This window comes from Neolamprologus multifasciatus, chromosome 12 (assembly GCF_963576455.1).
Source record: "Neolamprologus multifasciatus chromosome 12, fNeoMul1.2, whole genome shotgun sequence".
Taxonomy (NCBI): domain Eukaryota; kingdom Metazoa; phylum Chordata; class Actinopteri; order Cichliformes; family Cichlidae; genus Neolamprologus; species Neolamprologus multifasciatus.
In genome coordinates, this window is record NC_140450.1 from 5,130,082 (window position 1) to 5,148,601 (window position 18,520).

Here is an 18,520-nt window from a genome sequence, read left to right on the forward strand (position 1 = left end):
GTGATGAATTTTATCAAACTGGTCTTGTGGTAGCTGAAAGCTACTGAGAGCCAAAACAGTGCACTTGGCAGTGAGCAGGCTAGTTGGGAAACTTAGTCGGTCGTTGTTATCTCACAAGAAAGATTAAACAAAAATGCTAAAAACTGCTACAATAATTTGCAGAATAATATTTGATTGCAATAAATATGGCTGTCAGCTGACAGAGTGTGGAGTGCAGATTATAAGTCGTTGCCTCAAGTGCAGGAGTTTGAGTATCGCAGCTTCTTCTGGAGGATGAGTATAGAAAGGGAACGACAAACGCATTAACGTTGATGTGAAAAGAGCCAGGCTCAAAGCAAAGCTGTCAATTTACTGGTTGATCTTTGTTCTGACCCTCCTCTATGGTCACGAGCTGTGGTTAGTGACTGAAAGAAGGCTACAATCGACAGAAAAGAGCTTCCTCTCTGGGGTCAGCTTAAGAGGAGGTGAGAAGTTAATTCATTCAGCAGGGGTTTAAAGTAGAGGCACTACTCCTCCACATAGAAAGAGGCCAGTTGAAGTGGTTAGGGTGCCTGCTTAAGCATATGATGCCTCTTGGATCCCTCCTAGATCAGGCATTTCAAGCATGTCCTACTGGGAACTCGTGAACCTGTGCAGACCCAGGACACGCCGCAGAGATAAAGTCTCTCGTCTGGTGTAGAAACACCTCAGTGTCTTCACTCCTTAGCAGCCTGTGGTAAGCTTGCTTCTGTTCACAATCATTTATTTATTTTGACTAAACTTCAAAGAAACTGACTTCATTAAGATGACAACTTTCTTCCTTTCCAAAGTTGAGTAAGTCTAATATTGTTCAATCTGTGACTGATCGATTTTAGGTAATCGCGATCAAAACATGATTTTTGCCATAATCAAGTAGCCACACTGGACGTATACATGTAAAGCTCATGGATGGACAGTGTTGGGTAACATCACACATTACACATTACCCTTATCACTAAACTAGTTGTTATTTACCTATGCAAGCTCTTCAGTTAGCAGGATGCTTAGATAGAAAGAATTATACGTGTGCAACATTCACTCAAACTCAAGTCATTTAGAATAAGAAGAACAGTGAGGTGTACAATATTTAAGGACAATTATTGCAACAACAACTTCTTATTGCATGGAGGGAAAAGCAAAATGTGACCGTAAACAAAGGAAAAACAATTTTAAAAAATAGATTAAGGGGAAAAAAGTCACTATTCAGATATTAATTAATACTAAACACCTCTCCCGCTAATGCACAACTTCTCCACAGCACCTGCAGACAGGTAAGCACCGTGCCTTTTATGAGAAATTTTGTGAGGTCAGCAAAGCTCCCATTTTAACAGCACAGTGTTTATAAATGGTAACATGGTCGGTGCACTTTACTGTTAGCATCACCGGCCTCAGCCGGTCCCAAGCTTGGATAAACAGGAAGATTGTGTCAAGAAGGGCCATCTAGCATAAAACCTGTGCTAAATCAAAAATGCTATCTGTTAACTTATCATTAAGGTAGCAGCTAGCAGCTATGGCTAATAATAAAATAATATTTATGTGAGAGTTGGCATCAAACATTATCAGTCCCACCTGTCTGTAACATTAATAGAACAGAATAATACAAGTGTTTGTGTCTAGAAACTGCTACACTTCTCTTTAAAGCTCAGACTGAGGCTGTGAAAAGTCTAGCAGCAGCTGGACAAAAACAGTGAAGTCGACCTTACCAGCTCTGGTCAGCAATGAAAATATGGAGCCAAGTCACCAGAAACACAGCACCAAGTCAAAAAGCCGAAAATGTTTCCTTTTTTTTTTTTTTTTTTAAGCTACCTACGAAAATCTGTCATATACATACATCTTAAAATTATGTCAATGTCTGTATTTCTTTGCAGTTCATCAGACAGATTAAAATTAGTGCCATCGTTTATGTTAATGCCTCTTTATTTTTGTTTTATAATTTTTTCCCATTATATCAAAAAATGTATCAAGTATTGAATATATTCCTGTGTATATTCTAGTATTGGGTAATTAGCATCGTGACAACCCAGTTAACATGTCGAAGCTCTACAAGAGCAACACGTTAACGTGGTCACAGGCAGGATTTATGATGCTAAAAGCCTGTAGCTGACTGCATGCAGACCCTAACCAAGAAGCCAAAGCTTAATTGACGACAGCAGAGGTGAACCGTCCTGTAGGACTCTACATTTCTACACAACATCTGTTTGGTTATATCTGATTTTTTACTGACTTGGCTGTCAGCATTTATTTAAACATGTGGATAGAGATTTAAACAGATACATGGAAATATGAAAAGTTTAGTGTTATATATTACTGCAAAAATATAACAACTTACTTTCTTTACAGGGAAAACTGAGTAATAATAACTACTGAATAACAGGAATCTTTAACAGGCTTCTACAGGCTCTGTCACGACAATTGAGTTAGTGGAGCAACAATCTGTTCACCAACAACAACCCTGGAAATTGAGGTTCTCTTAACTCACTCCTCTGCCAGTGATGAGTGAAATTATTCAGTGCTGATGATCTGGATCATCACCAGGCTGTCAACAGAGTAATGATTCAAACTAAGAATGTGTTCTGTGCATTCATTACTCTTTGTGTTCATTGTCCATTGCTTTTAAAGCCATAAATAGAGCATTTAATAAGCAAACTAACTGCTGATGTGGTTTACAGTAGATAAAATGTAGGACAGGTCCACCCACACAGTTTTATTTACTCATTTACAACCTGCTTCCCAAACAAGTAAAACAAAATGATCAGGACTAGTAAAATGACCTGGATAAGCTTTATTTTATTTTTTAACAGCCCTCTGTATCTTTAGCATCATTATTACATCCATACAATATTGATTGTAAATAAGGTTAGCACGTTGTTAAAGCAGGCCATACAAAAGGCGTCTTACGTTGATGGTCACCTCAGACACAGCAGCCCCAACCATCTGCTGTTCAATCCTTTTGTTTACATGGGGCAGCCAATGAGAGCAACGTTGAGGGGGGCGGGGCTAAAACACAAATTTCTTCCAGACCAAAGCTGAACTGAGGGTAAAAACCAAGTCTGCAATTGCATATGTATGAAGGGTCTCCCCAGAAACCTGAAGGCTTTTAAAGCAGCAGAATATTCTCTCTCTCGTTTTATGGCCATGTCACTAAAGTGCCAAATTTGATCAATGATTATAACAGATTACACATATGCAGATATTCAGCAGCCAAGTTTTAAAGGTCATCAATGCCAAAATACCAGAAAACTGGTTTAATGGTTGAAATTTGGATTATCATCATCATCATCATCATCATTGTTACTCATCAAACACCATCATCAAAGCACTGCCAACTCCTTTTAATTACAGAGAAAGCAGGCTGAAGCTGAAGCCGCTGCTGGAGGACGCAGACTAAATCCAAAGCCAAATCGATTTCTTTGAACTTGAACACACCGTTTATACTTCGATTCCCGGTGCTTCTCCTGTTGTTGCTGCAAATGCTTGTTTCTGGTGTCAGAAAGATTCCTCACAGTCAGCACGACGACAGCATTACACCTGAAGCAACCTGCGCTGCTGCCAATCTGTGCGTGGCCTAGATTCAGCTGCTGTTACTTAACATTAACATTTATGGCATGTGCTTAGGGATGGAGCCCATCTCTCCGAGGGGTAGATGGAAAAAGGGCTGATGTGCAAAGCGTATCGGCGCTCGCTTTTACAAGCCGGAGTATGCCGGTCGAACATCAAGGCAGGCTTTCAGTCCAAGGTCAAACTGCTACCTCTCTCAATCATCCCTTCCTCTTCTACTCCAGTCCTCCCCTCTCTCCTCCTGTTCTCCCTGCCTGCAGTGTGTAAGCACCCCTCATTACGGTGAGTTATTTATGACGGTGCTTTAATAATTCATGGCCATGAATCTCGAGGGCTTGTGCTGGAGTTGCGGGGGTCATTCATCACGACCTAGCTAATCTCTCGCTGAACTGCCACGGGGCATTCGTGGCTGTGTAGCGGCAAGTGTGGGCAGCGTCGACAACCATAACACACAAACATTAACAAGATCTACATGAAAGATTAAGAGTTTCATGGCATCGCTGCCGATTTAGATCACAGGCTGGCTTCATATCGGCCTGCTTCCTTTTGTTTGTGGCCTACGAGTCAGCTGGGAGTTCAACCTCGCGCTGCAATTAGAAGATAATCAAATCTACTGCTTTAATTAATTGCATTGCAACGTTTTTCGGAGGATGTCTTGTACTTAAATCTAACATACAAATCAGAAGTAATTCCTTTAACATTTTGTTTTCACTGTGGAATCACTCAGGAGGATGATACCTGACACAAACAGGTTTTCACAGAGTAAAATCAGCCGGGTTTACTGTGAAGCCAGCATACATATACAGATATGGATCCAGAAGTCTTTCTTCATTGATAAAAAGATGTACATAAACGCTCTCTCAGGACATCTTAGCTGCATGCTTAAACCAAGGAAGTATGGCAAGCCACTACAGTAGTTCACTTACGTTTGGCTTCGAAAATGAGTTAAACCTGAACTTTGTGGCATCACAGTCAGATCCACTCGCTCATCACATCCAGTTTTAAAATGCCAAGGTCAATGGGACTTCTGTATACTTCAGAAACCAATGAGTGACTTAACCAGATGTTGAATTTAATAAGAACAAAAACAAAAATTCCTTACATCCAGCCTTTAAGAACTCACTCTATATCCATGTCAATTATTTAATTTAGTGGCCAAAGTCAAAGAGCAGTATATTCATTTTTTCGTTTTTGAATATAGATTTAGTTTAGTAATTGAATATAGAGGCTCACTTACAGAAAAAAAAGACACATGATGGAAACTTTTAGTGATTCTGCTCAAGTCTACAAATACTTATTTTTGGTCCACCCAGCTGGTTCGGGTCTGCAGATATCTCCTCTCTAAGATATGCGAGAAATTCCTACTATGAATCAGACCTCAGGTTAGGGCTGTGCGATATGACCAAAATCTCATATCCCGATTTAAGACATCTATCGTCCCGATAACGATATAAATTACAAAAATTTTACATTTTCTGTAAATTCTGTGAATCTCGGGCAGCTCAACTTGCGTGAAGTGTTTCCAGCTGGGCGTCGTGTACCTGGAGTCGAGTGTTTTAACCGATGCATGAAACTATACACTTTTAGACACAAGTTGTAACGGCGCCGTTTTCTTTGTGAGTATTTATTACACGATGTGCTGCGGGGAAAAGCCTGTTCTAATGTTTGAGTCTAAGGTTTATTTTTTAGCACCTGACGCCTCTTTTTTGTTTCTCATCCGTAAACACTCTGCATACTAGTTCACGGGATTCCGTTTATTTTGAAAAGTCTCAACAGGATCTTGAGCTTTATTGTGAAAGGTTTATGTGGAAAATAAATAAGTGGATATGCGATGGTTTTACCATCGTTGATGCTAACGACAACACATAAAAACAGGCGGCTGTCCGTCCATAATGTGGTTATATTAAATATAAGAGAAAGAGAGAACTTTAACAAATATATATATATAGCCACTACAGTGACCATCAAAACGATGAAAAAATATTGCCATAAACAGTTTATTTTGCACCACCACGAAACAAACGATAGCGTAAAATGAAACGATAGATATTTTTATATCGTCATCCGATATATATGGTTATATCGAACAGTCTGCAAATGTGCTCTAAATACAGAAAGCAAGTAATTAAACCACCTGAGGAATCTTTGACCACCACAAAGGAAAATATACATTTGTATTTGTTTTTAAAATTCGTAGAGTAAAGACACTTTTTTAACAGTTAGCATTCGTGAAATTTATAGAGAGGAGATAATGTTAATATAGCTTTAGGCATTATTGCAGTTATTTTGTTTTTCTCAGCGGACTGCCTGACAAGAGTTCCACTAATTTTAGACCATTTCAGAGCAGGAAAGGAGGCAAGTGTTTTTTAACATGGCAAAATTAAAAATAATGAACAAAAAGACCCCCCAACAAAACATAAACAAGCTTCCAATCACTTTGCCCGGCACATTCAATGTCTACAATTAATTATATTGTCTGACACATAAACAAGCCACTAACCTGCCAGTACTCTCCAGACAACATTATTCCTGGTGAGTGCACAAACAAAAATACAGTAGATAATGTTTTCTGTTTGGTTAAAAACAAAACTTAGGAAGTAGCGTGAACACAAAATGTTACAGGCTGACACATACAGGATGATACTTTCTGCTAATAATAAAAGATGGGGGTTGTCTGATGGTAAAGACTGTTTTCAGTCCATTCTTAGTGAGTCCTTCAGCACCAAGAATGATTGACTGGTACCATTCAAAACGGTTTTGTTTGGAGCTCAAAAAGACAGAGTGCAAACTGCAACTTTAAGAGAAAGTGATTCAGAGGTTTAAAAGCCTGACAGGTGAGAGTGTAAGACTTGGACTGCATTACTGTGTTTAATGCTTCACTTTTATCAGAAAAATACTTAAAGACTCTACTCCTTGGATGATGTTTACCTCAGAGAAGCTTTACCATCAGGATGAGTGTGAAAATGTTACTTAACTATATGACTGTTATCAGTCGTTATCAGACGCAGGTGGCCTCTTCTGCTTAAAGTGTTGTATACTCTAATGCAAATGTGGTTATTTTCTTCTCCTGCTGTGTCTCTAGTCAGAAAGAAAACAACAAAAATCTACATTTGAAGGCTGGAGGTGTGGCGGTGCCTGGATCCATCATTCGATTGGCATTTAACAACATTTCCTTCACAAATTCTGTTTGGTTCATAGACTAGACTTACCAGCTACCTCATTAGGTGTACTTGATAAACTGTTTGTAAAATATCTAATCAACTAGGGCTGCTCAATTAATCGAATTTTAATCACGATTACAATCTGGGCTTTCAACGATCATTAAAAATGACTGAGCTGATTATTAGCCCCTCCCTCCCTCGTGCTTTACTCTCACGCTGCTCCGTGTGGCAAATTGAGCGCACCTCTCTGCATTTCGAACACGTGTCACAACAATTAAGAGTAGCGGTCCCCAACCTTTTTTGCGCCACGGACCGGTTTTTGCCCCACAATATTTTCATGGACCGGCCTTTAAGGTGTCGTGGATAAATACAACAAAATAAAACTAATACCGGTACCGAAAAAAATAATATTTATTCATAACACACGTGAAAAGACCCAGGAAAACCGAGTAAACGATAAAAACGATAACAAAATAACGCTGAAAACCGGTAAAAACCCTGAAAACTATACATTTCACACCTGAGCCTCAACTCTCGCGGCCCGGTACCAAACGACTCACGGACCGATACCGGTCCGAGGCCCGGGGGCTGGGGACCGCTGATTAAGAGGACCCGAGGGAAACTCAGAAAGCTAAGCAGAAGTTATTTGGAGAGGAGAGTGACTGCCATTGGTTGAAAAGAGAGGTAAAAAAACTTCAGTGGTGTGGAAACATTATGGGTTCGTGGAGTCAGACGTGGATCAAGTAGACATAGTGTGTAAACTTTGCTACGGTGTCGTAGCTGCACCACAGAGCAACACTGCAAAGTTCACTAAACATAGATGTTTACATTTTTCATTTATTTCTTATATTGCAAACATTTGCACTGTTATCAGTATTTGCACACTATTTTATATTATTTTTGATAATCTTTAAAGTCATTATTCAATACATTGTTATTGTTAAATAAATATCGTCAAATAATCGAGATCTCAATTTCAGTGAAAATAATTGTGATTATCATTTTTGCCATAATCGAGCAGCCCTATAATCAACCCAATCATATGGTTGTAAAAATAAGTGAATTTAGACACATAGACATGGTCAAGGTCGTGTGCTGAGTTTCAAAATTAGTATCAGAATGGGGAAGAAAGGCAGTTTAAGTGTCTTTGAACGTGACGTGTTTGTTAGTGTCAGATGACTGCTTTCAACCAAAGCAAGCAGAACAGCATCTCTGAAATCTCAACCCAACAGAGCACCTGTGGGATGTGCTGGAACAGGAGATTCGTATCATGTATGTGCAGCTGAAAAATCTGCAGCAACTGTGTGATGCTATCATGTCAACATGCACTAAAATTCATGACAAATGCTTCTTGAACCTATGCCATAAAAGTTTAAGGCAATTCTGAAAGTACCCAATATGCAGTGATGCGTATACAAAAGATAAGCAAAGATTATCTTGTTGTCATTCATTAAGTACAAGACTGCGTTGTGAAAGCCCAGAGGCCTGTGTGCCAATTAGTGCCAATTGACAGACTAATAAAATATCATAATTTCTCTCAACAAATCTCAAGACCAAACTTCCTGGAATTATTTGTTAGATAATTCCATTATAAATGGTCCAAAGGGCACAAGAACCACAAGCATCACAAGAACAGCTGGCCATGTTGTATGACTAGGTGTTTGACTCATTACACCTAACCCCTTAGCAACAGTGGAGAAGAAACAATCCACCATAAAGCCGATATAAAGAGGGAACAAGGCATACAGGCCAAAACCACTTTTGTGGCACATTATTATTTTAGCTGTTTATCATTGTAACCTGGGAGTCAGTAGGGATTTACTTCCCTTTGAAACCAGCCTCAAGTGGCCTCTAGAGGAACTGCAGTTGTTGACAATTAGCTCTAGGATGAGGAAATAAAAAATAAATCACAGTCTGGGTTAAAACCCAGCCTGTTAAACTTTGTCACAACATTTATCACAGCATTTACCATCAGAGCTTTTACATGCACTTCTTCACACAACCACTAGATGTCTACATAATCTGGTTTTCTCCGCTGGTCAGTGGTTACAATGTATGGTAAGAGTGTATGGAGCCTGCTCAACGGGAGAGAAGATGCCCGCTGGGGATGTGTATGTGACTGATAACCATTAATAACAGCTACGACTGGGGTGATAAGATCCAGATCACAGGGCATCATCCAATCAGCTTTTTCTCAAAAATAGGACTTGGAAAAGTAGAGTTACTCTTCTTATCAAGTTGTCGTGCTATACTGGAGAATTCTAGCATTTTAATTGTTTTCAATGTATTTTTCCTCTCTCTGAAAGAGGTACACATGATCGGTCATCGTGCTGACTGATCATGTACCTGATCAGTGTTCACACTACAGGTGAATATGTGTATATAACAGCTGGAAATACACTATTAATAGCTAAACACACAAAATATACAAACACCAGACATAATCAGGAGACTCACCATGTCCAGGCTTTTGGAGAGGTCGTGGGAGGGGTTTAGGTGAGGACCAGAGTCCCGTCACTCGGCCTCTTCATGCAGTCGAACACCTCTCGACTGTCGGCTCCTCGGTCAGAGTCTCACTGCGGAGACAAAATATAAAGATTAATTCCTCCATTAACCTTTGTTACACCCACCCACTCAGAGAGTTTATTCATTTGTTGGATTGCTGGTATTGCTTTAATCTTTGTATTTGTACAGTTTGTTGCTTATAATGTGGGTGATCCAGGATTTAGAGCTTATTCTAAGCTGCTCTGAATAAACATCAGCTACATGCTATAAATGTGAAGCTGCATTATCAAGACTTAAACAATAATCCCAAATGTCACATTTTTGGACATTGTGCTCCATGTTGCACATCTATTAATCACAAATCTTCCATCCTCGTACAACTATAGTGGACTTAAAACAAAAGGTATGAAAACTGAGAAAACTGTCAGAAAAGCATCAGAATAAAGCTAAGATTGGAGTGGAACCACACTTTCCACAAATCCACCACATCTTTTAGTTTTTATGTGAGGGCGGGACGTAAATCTGACGAGGCTGACGTCAATCTGCTGCTAAATGAACCACAATCTCCTGAGTTAAAGTCCTGTTTACAGTTATGTGTCAGTAATTTTAAACTCCAGCTCTCTCGTTTGTGTCTCTTTTGTCCCACCTTCCTCTGCTCTCTTCTCTTGGCAGATGGCTGCCCTTTCCTGAGCCGGGTTTTGTCACAGGATTTTTCCTGTTAAAAGGACGTTTTTCCTTCCCACTGTTACCAATTGCCTACTCACGGGTGGATCGTTCGATTGTTGGAGTTTTCTCTCTAATAATTTAGGGCTTTAACTTTACAAAATAAAGTGCCTTGAGGTGACTGTTTGTGATTTGAAATGAAATGAAACTGAATAGAAAGCTAACCATCATTCACCACCTAATTTTTGTAACCTGTCACATACTCTGTAAATCCCAGTGGTGATTATTCTGAGCAGTGATTTTCTTTTTTATAGGTGGCACAATGGCGCATTATTTGTTTTTAGATTTGAATTTCCTAACCACTTTCTGTGAGGAGTTTGCATTAGTAATGTGTGTGATTGGTCGACTCTTTGCTGAAATGTTGCTTTCCATTCCACAATAACTGAAAAGAATGAATAAACCAATAAACGTATTGTCTTAAAAGAACAGAATATTTTAGCTAAATATATCAGTGTCTTTCCACAACTCTTTACCAAAATATTTCTAATACATTCAGGAATTTAGACTCTGGATTTTGTACTTTATAGAAAGTCAGCAGCTTGTTACGCACCCAAGTTTCTGTTGTGATTTAACTACACCTATAATCTCTAGCTATTGCTTGGAAATTAATGCAATCATTGGAATCTGTCCTGTTATAAATCCAATCAGATCATCCATTTCACATTTGTGAAAATTAAAATTCTTTTTAAAAAGTATAGAAGCAGGTTTAAATGTAGAAATAAGTATTTTAGTCCCTTAGCTCCATTTGCCGAGGGCTACCTCCTGCTACACCCTTGGCTGCCTCCAATTTCTGTCCAACGTTATTAACTGGAACTGCCTTTCCACTACCATGTGGCGCTACTAAGCAACTGCACCTTAAAATGATTTACCAGGTTGAATTCTCACATGTGCAGAATAATAAACAGTCAAAATTAAAGAGAAAAACAGAAATACAAGATATATGACGACATCCATAGGATTTCTTCAGTTTGTTCAACAACTCCTTCAAATCACAGACCTGTAAACATGTAACATGTACCAAGTGTAAGTTATTTGGCTATAATAATCTAAAAATTCAAAATGCTTTATGTTTAATATGGATGATATCAAAGATGTGCTCCCTATTATGAATAAAAATAAACCAGCTATTAACAATTTGAAACACACCACTTTGATTGTGACGCTGCTGTGAAATTGTTTTAATGTTATCTGACCGCAGACTCACTCTAAGGCATTAATTAATTTACTCTGAATATAGTCTCACCATTAAATGCATTAGATGAAACTGCAGCTTTGGCCCACGCTGTCAAATGCTAATGAGATGCAAGTCGCAGCTTGTGGTGTAACCACGTGGCAATGGCGGTGCAGGAGGGTGAGTGAGCAGCGCTGCTGTTAAACATCCCGGGGGGACTGGCGGGGTTGAGCCAAGCGTCAATTAGATTCTCCGTCACCTTGACCTTGTTTTCAATGACAGACCAGAGCAGGCTGCTGCTGCTGCTGCTTCTTTTGCTTTATGTTGAACAGCCATTTTTACCATCCAGTAAAAGGAAAAAACACAGTGCAACAGTGGGCAGAGAAATATCAGGAAAAAGGATTTTGATCAATACAACACAATAACTAGCTGAGATTTCTGCCTTTCAAAGCCTCGCGTCCCCACTCCTACTCTCTTTTGGAGCACAAACTCCCCAAACAGCACAACTTCAAAGCATTTACTACTGCTCAATAATGGAGGATGTTGCTACGTGTGAGAGACCAGGAACGCAACACATGAATGCTAACGAGCCTGCTTCTCACACTAAGAGAGCAGCATTTCTGCCACAGGATTCAGGCCTCCTCGCTCCACTTTTCTGCTACATCTCTGCTCCCATTTGGTTAACACATCTCTAGCATGAAAAGTGTGATTTGACTGAGTGCCAGTGATGGATTACTGAGGAGGAAGAGGATGGAGGACACAGTAAGGTGATGTAGTTACCGCTTCTTTTGTTGGCAGACAGACCGAGCACCAGGCCACGGGTTTCTCTACACTCGTGTATGTGACACATTTGCAGACAAAATAATAGAAAAATTCAAAATTGCTCTCACTGTTTTACAGAGCTGCAGGTGGAGGTAAACACACTGCTATTACTCGTGTTCCTTGGACTACCGCTGCAGTCCAAGATCCCAGAGGAATCCTGTGGAAACTCACTACAGAGGCAGCTGATTAATGTGCCATTATTTAGTGTCATATATTATATTATATTATATTATATTATATTATATTATATTATATTATATTATATTATATTATTTTCGTTAAGAAAGAGCAGGCGAGCCTCCTTGTGACGTGACATGTCAGAACTTCAATATGCTCAATAACAAAATTATCTCATTGACTGTTGTGGGGTTGAACAAAAGTATTTTATCAGTACAATATAATCTGCAGTATGATCATTGCCTTAATAATGTAACAGATAGCTTTAAGATGGCCTTAAAATGTTTATGCATACTGTTATCATATTAACCTTGTATTCCAGATGCATATTTTTATACACATTGCAGTTTGTGCCTTTTAAAGAGTTGTGGCTCGGTCCGTTTAATTGAAGGTCAAGCTAGCGATATGTCTGACCAATCCAGTGTGAGGTTGGCCTGGGCATTGGAAGGAATTGCAATACATGCTTACAAAACACTTATATCAGGTTATTCTTTATTATCTTTTATTTGTTCGTATTCTTTTAAGTTTTAAGTAGTATCATTTGATTAAAACATTTATTCAATATATTACACATATAGTTTTAGTAAACTGCTAACACATTTGAGAGTGGCCTCTGTTTGACTGTGAGCGTTAGTGGGTGAGGTGAGAGGTGACACAGAGTGTTGTTTTCTTAAATCAGCATTTTATGATTAAAAGTGGAATTGATCAGAACTGTAGGAGGATCTAAAATCAATCACACTGCAAAAACTCTCAGATGCCAGGACCTGACAGACCAGAACAACACAAACAAGTCATACAGAACTAATATAAATACAGCCAGAGGAAGGATTCAAGTGTGATGGATGTAGCTTCAAGCACTTATAAAAAGAAAAAGGAAAAAGAAGCACATGGTACAAGGACAACAGGACCTACATCCCCAACCGTGGCTGTATATACACTTGCATACAGAGTTGTGCTTCAGTTTTAATAAAATCCCCGTGTGGGCTCATTTTCTAATAACCTTTTATCTCCCTGAAGAGGGCAGGCGATTAAAGCAAGATAATTAAGAATACAGCAATGACTTTTTAAGGACGTTGACGATACTGCAGCAGTGGCAGATGGTGAGCTCAGCATGTGACAAAAAGACAATGATGATTTAAAAAAAAGAAAAAGAAAGAAAAAGAAGGAAAAAGCAGGCCAGGGAGCGAGCACTAGCAAGCAAGACTGTTAAAAATACACTTTCCACACAACCTTTATCATTGGACTGACATGTTTTACACTGAAAAGCCTGCATAATAAAGGATGTAAACACTGCGTTAAATGCATCCACTCTCTTTGAGTCAGGTTTATTTGCATAAACTTAATCACAGCTAGAGTCTCAAAGGGCTTCAAAACACCCACATTATAGGACAATAAATTAAAACGCACTCCCCAATCTCAGAGCTTCGGCAAGAACAAAAACTCTGCAAATGCATTTCATTTGATTCTGTCAAACAGCCATTAATGTCATTAAACTCCTGTCAAAGACAAATGTTCGCAAGAATTAAGCAACAAAAGCAAAATTAGTTTCGCTGCGCTTCAGTGACGTGGTACAAATGCAGTGCTTGTTGCACATGGAGTACAAATAACCTTAGTTGTTTATGAGGACTGGTTATTTATAACAGAGGAGGGTCGAGCCAGGCAACAACTTGGCTGTGAGGACAGGCACAGAGAGGGGGATCAGTTACACGAAGGGATCTTACATGTCCCTAATTAAATAATAAGGACCACAAAGATATCATAATCCAATTTAAATATTCAGCATCTGCCAACAAGTGTGATGACACTTTTATTATATTTACTTGATTTCTTTTCTGTGAGGCACTTTAATTATTGCAAGTTACATGAAAAACAAAGCAAATTATGTGCATTTAAAATGTATTAAAATATGTTTTTAACCATCAATAAGAATTAAAAGTACCCTGTAGTCTAGATTTACATTACGTGAATTCTAAATTAGACTGAACGTGAAAGGAATTCTCCAATTATATCTTCCCATGTCGTGACCATCCCACAACACTGCTGTTGAGCTCTCATTACTTTACCAACAGAGGCTTCAAAAGGTTGTAAAATGAAATGTGGCACTTAAATGCATGAATTTAAAAAACATACGAACCAGGAGGAGGAGGATTAAGCAACAGCTATGGCAAAGAAATGAAGGGATCCTTAATCACTGTAGCTAACTGCAACGACACTATTGATATGTTGGGCATGATTTGTAGTGAACTACACTGTCATTGGGGTCCATTTAGCCACCTTTTTTATATTAAGATCATGCTCTGTCTTGGTGTACACAGATGTGTAATGGTTCAGGTAAAGAGTAAACTGAAAATAGCTTTTACTGCATGGCGATAGTGGCAAGCACAGGTCATAGGCTGAGCCCAAAAAACAATGTCTGCACACTGATCAGCTATAAAATTAAAACCATGTAACAGTGGGTAGCTCCCACTTATGGTTCACAACAGCTCTCATATTTTGTGGTATGGACAAAAGACCACACACCACTGGCAGAGGATGCACTGTGGCTTGTGACCTCTGCAGATCAGGCTTGCTCTGACACATGTTCAGATACTTTTATTGGACAGTCACTCAGCTGTGAGCTTTTTCTGAGCACGTTCCTTGAACTGTGGGAAAGGTTGATGAGATCTGGGTGTGCCCTGGGCATTAATAATGTTTAGGTGGTTGGGATGTGTTACACAAACCGTCACAAGATTTCGGAATGAGAGTGGCCTGAATAACACAGTATTTTCAATACTGGAGATCACATTTTCAGATGTGTTACACTTAGTTTGTATTTTACATGTTCTGTTGAATGTGGCCATATACAGAAAGCAACCCGATAGGAGACGTGAGCAGATGCAGTAAACCTGATGTCAGTCAGAAGATTGGAAACTAGAAACACAACTGGCAGAATATAGGACGTTGTAAGAGATTGCTAGGATTGCGTGAGCCACAGTAGGCGACTAAGGTATGAATGAATGATGCATTCAGACAAACAAACAGCTTCACAGCTCAAGATATTTTCAGAAATCTCACTGAAATTCAAATAGACAACTTCCACATACAACCTTTGTGAATGTGTGCGACTGTGTGCGCAGAAAGGCAGAAGTGCTACTGGTTCCATCCCCAGTGGGACTGAAACACTACCATCACTACCAGAGTCAGAGGTCGGACTGTAGCCTGGCTAAAAATGCAACCACTCATGCTGCTGTAATGCACTCTGGACAACTACATCCACCAAATAGCTGCATTCTGCCACTACAAAAGCATCCCATGCTCAGGCACTCGGTCCCTAATGCCTCTTCTAGCCTCTCCTGTCCCCATCCTCCATTCTGAGGAAAGGTTAGCTGAACCTGGGGAGAGTTTTATTTCAGGGCTGTGTTTATTTAGGTCGTTTTCACTGCAGGGAACTTTTATGAGCAGGCTTTTATGTTCATACAAGACTTCAAATAATGCCCTGCGCAATCCTGTGAGCTTGCACCAGGGGGGATGGGAAGAAGGGAAGAAAAAGGCTTTTTCTCTTTTACAAAGCTTTTCTGAATAACATTAGATCTGACGACAAAAGACAATCCAGACTCTCTCATAATAATCCAAGTGCTGAGAATGACACGGTTTCCTACACTTGAGATTTGCTTCTGAAGTGATACCTGCAAACTAAAGTAAAACTAATGAGAATAAAATTAACATGATTTCATGTTTTAGTTTTTGTTTCCATGACTCTCTCTCTCAGGAATTTATTTTGTGAAGTATAGTTCCTCTGTATTTTCCACAGTTTTACCATCCACCACTTAAGCAGAGAAAAACTACCAAAAGCTTGGGGAAAACAAAAGCCTATAGCCTGGCTGTTTTAGTTTCTTTCCCAGGAGATTTGTTGCCAGGTGTCCGACAAAATTGCACTGTCAAGTAATCAGTGCATCACGCTCATTTCCTTTCTAGAAAGCTGTATTACTACAAGGGTTTTTTGCTGGACTTTCAGCAGAATGAAGCTCATTCAAAACAGGATGCAGCTTGTTCCAAGCATGAGGCCAAACTCTCAAATAGCCAATGTCAAAAATGAATCTGAATCCAATTTGAGCAAGCATATATTCAGAGACCAGACACACCAACTGTTAGGTTTCAGTCACATTTAGTAATCAGGTCAAGCCGATGCACATTTTCTTTATCTATACCATACTGGCTGTTTGGTTTTCTTCTAAGTTTGTGTGTTTTTCCTCCTCTCTCTCTCTGTTACACTCTTTCTCATCTTCTCTCTCGGTTGGTTTTAATGCATGTTAAAGTTTTGGTTGTTTTGGATTTTTCCTTGTGTATTTGTATGTTTCACATTTTCAATATGTTGATGAATTTTAATTATTTTCTCCCATTTTTAAATATGTTTTTCTGTCTGTGAAGTCCTTTCAAACTTCATACGTCATTCTGAGCTTGACTTGATAAATCTTTAACATTTAATGTTATTTATTAGGTTTGGTTAGGTTATTTATTAGTGATGTCGGGGACGACAAGGAGTACAGAGGACTGACTCAAGACTTTGTGGACTGGTGGCAGCTGAACTACCTCCAGATCAACGCCAGTAAAACCAAGGAGCTGGTGGTAGACTTCCGCAGGCACAAGCATTCTTCACTGCAACCACTGAACATCCAAGGTATGGACATTGAGGCTGTGGACAGCTACAGGTACCTTGGTGTTCATCTGAACAACAGACTGGACTGGACTCATAAATCAGACGCCCTCTACAGGAAAGGGCAGAGCAGGCTGTACCTGCTGCGGAGACTCAGGTCGTTTGGAGTGGAGGGCCCACTCCTGAAGACCTTCTATGACTCTGTGGTGGCCTCAGCCATCTTTTATGGTGTGGTCTGCTGGGGCGGCAGCATCTCTGCTGGGGACAGGAAGAGACTGAACAGGCTGATCCGAAGGGCCAGCTCTGTTCTAGGATGCCCTCTGGACCCAGTGGAGGTGGTGAGTGACAGGAGAATGGTGGCTAAGCTGTCATCCCTGTTGGACAACAACTCCCACCCCATGCAAGAGACTCTGACAGCACTGAGCAGCTCCTTCAGTGGGAGACTGCGGCACCCACGGTGTGGGACGGAGAGATTTCGCAGGTCTTTCCTCCCCACTGCTGTCAGACTCCACAACAAAGACTTTAACTGATCAAACACACACATCCACAAATGTGCAATAACACTAATGTGCAATAATCTTTTCTGGCATCGTTGTATTTTTACTCAGTTGTATACAGCATTTGTATTCTATTTTTATCTTATTGTATATTTTATTCTATTTTATTCTACTGTATATAGTATTTTATTTTATTCTATTCTGTACAGTTGTGTACTGTATTTATTCTTATTGTATTCTAATTTTTGCTTCATAACTTTTGCACTGTCCACTTCCTGTTGTGACAAAACAAATTTCCCACATGTGGGACTAATAAAGGTTATCTTATCTTATCTTATTTGCCAATTGTCTACATCGAGTATGGTTTATTTTAAAAAGAAAAAAATGTTTGGCCACCGCCATCTTGGTTACACAAAAATGCAAACAAACAAACAAAAACAAAAAACCCCAAAACATATTGACTGCTCGCTTATTTGTGATTGACATTAGTCGATGTGCCGTGGAAAACATGGCTAATCCACCTTTTTATGACATAGTATGACCAAAATGTATAAAATAAAGAGTGTTGGTTGTATTCAGTATGACACAAAGTGAGCAACTGAGCCCATAAACTCGTAAGTAAATATTTACAGAGGTCCAGGAAGAAAGCCATTTCCCAGCCAATTGCAAGCGTTTTTGCAACCACAACTATCGCCATCTGGTGACCTTCAGATAAAATGCAGGTTTAAGGCACTTCCAAATTGACATTTTTCTGACCAGAAAGTTACATCCATATTTTATACAATCTATGAATCTAACGCAAAATGCTTGTCGGTTTGGATTTCTGTGTCAAATATTAAACAGGAAGTTGTTAGGCTGCTTCAGCAAGCCAATCAGATTCAAGCTGAGACTCACCTTTGCATCCTAGTCTCTCTCTCTTTACTATTTGTAATGTTCCATACATTAACATCTTTCATTTAAAAAAAAGAGAACTTAAAAAGGAAAAAATAAGCATTAAAAAACTCAAGTATACACTTTTCTAATTTACTATGAAAAATGTGTGTAACGTAAAATCAAACTGATAAGGGTTGTACAGAAAAATACATGCAAGTCCTGACAACAAGAAACCGTAGCCTCATTCACCATCTCCCCGTCCATCAGTCTGTGCACACTCACTCCTTTTATCCTGACTGCAATGTGATTTCCAGAACACACTCTGGATTTGGATATTTTTGGGGCATGCTGCAGGTTTTCAGTGTGAGAGCACATATTGTGA

General features: G+C 39.4%; 1 protein-coding gene across 2 annotated transcripts in view; it reads right to left on the reverse strand.

Annotated features, from left to right (window-relative positions):
* LOC146506235 (spermatid perinuclear RNA-binding protein-like) overlaps positions 1 to 18,520 on the reverse strand; it is a 103,697-nt gene that overhangs the window by 55,057 nt on the left and 30,120 nt on the right. For both annotated transcript variants that reach the window (XM_085181163.1, XM_085181164.1), the window contains exon 2: positions 9,195 to 9,313. In XM_085181163.1, coding sequence (XP_085037289.1) covers positions 9,195 to 9,197 — 3 coding nt within the window. In that variant the 5' untranslated portion in view covers positions 9,198 to 9,313. The remainder of the gene's footprint in view (positions 1 to 9,194; positions 9,314 to 18,520) is intronic.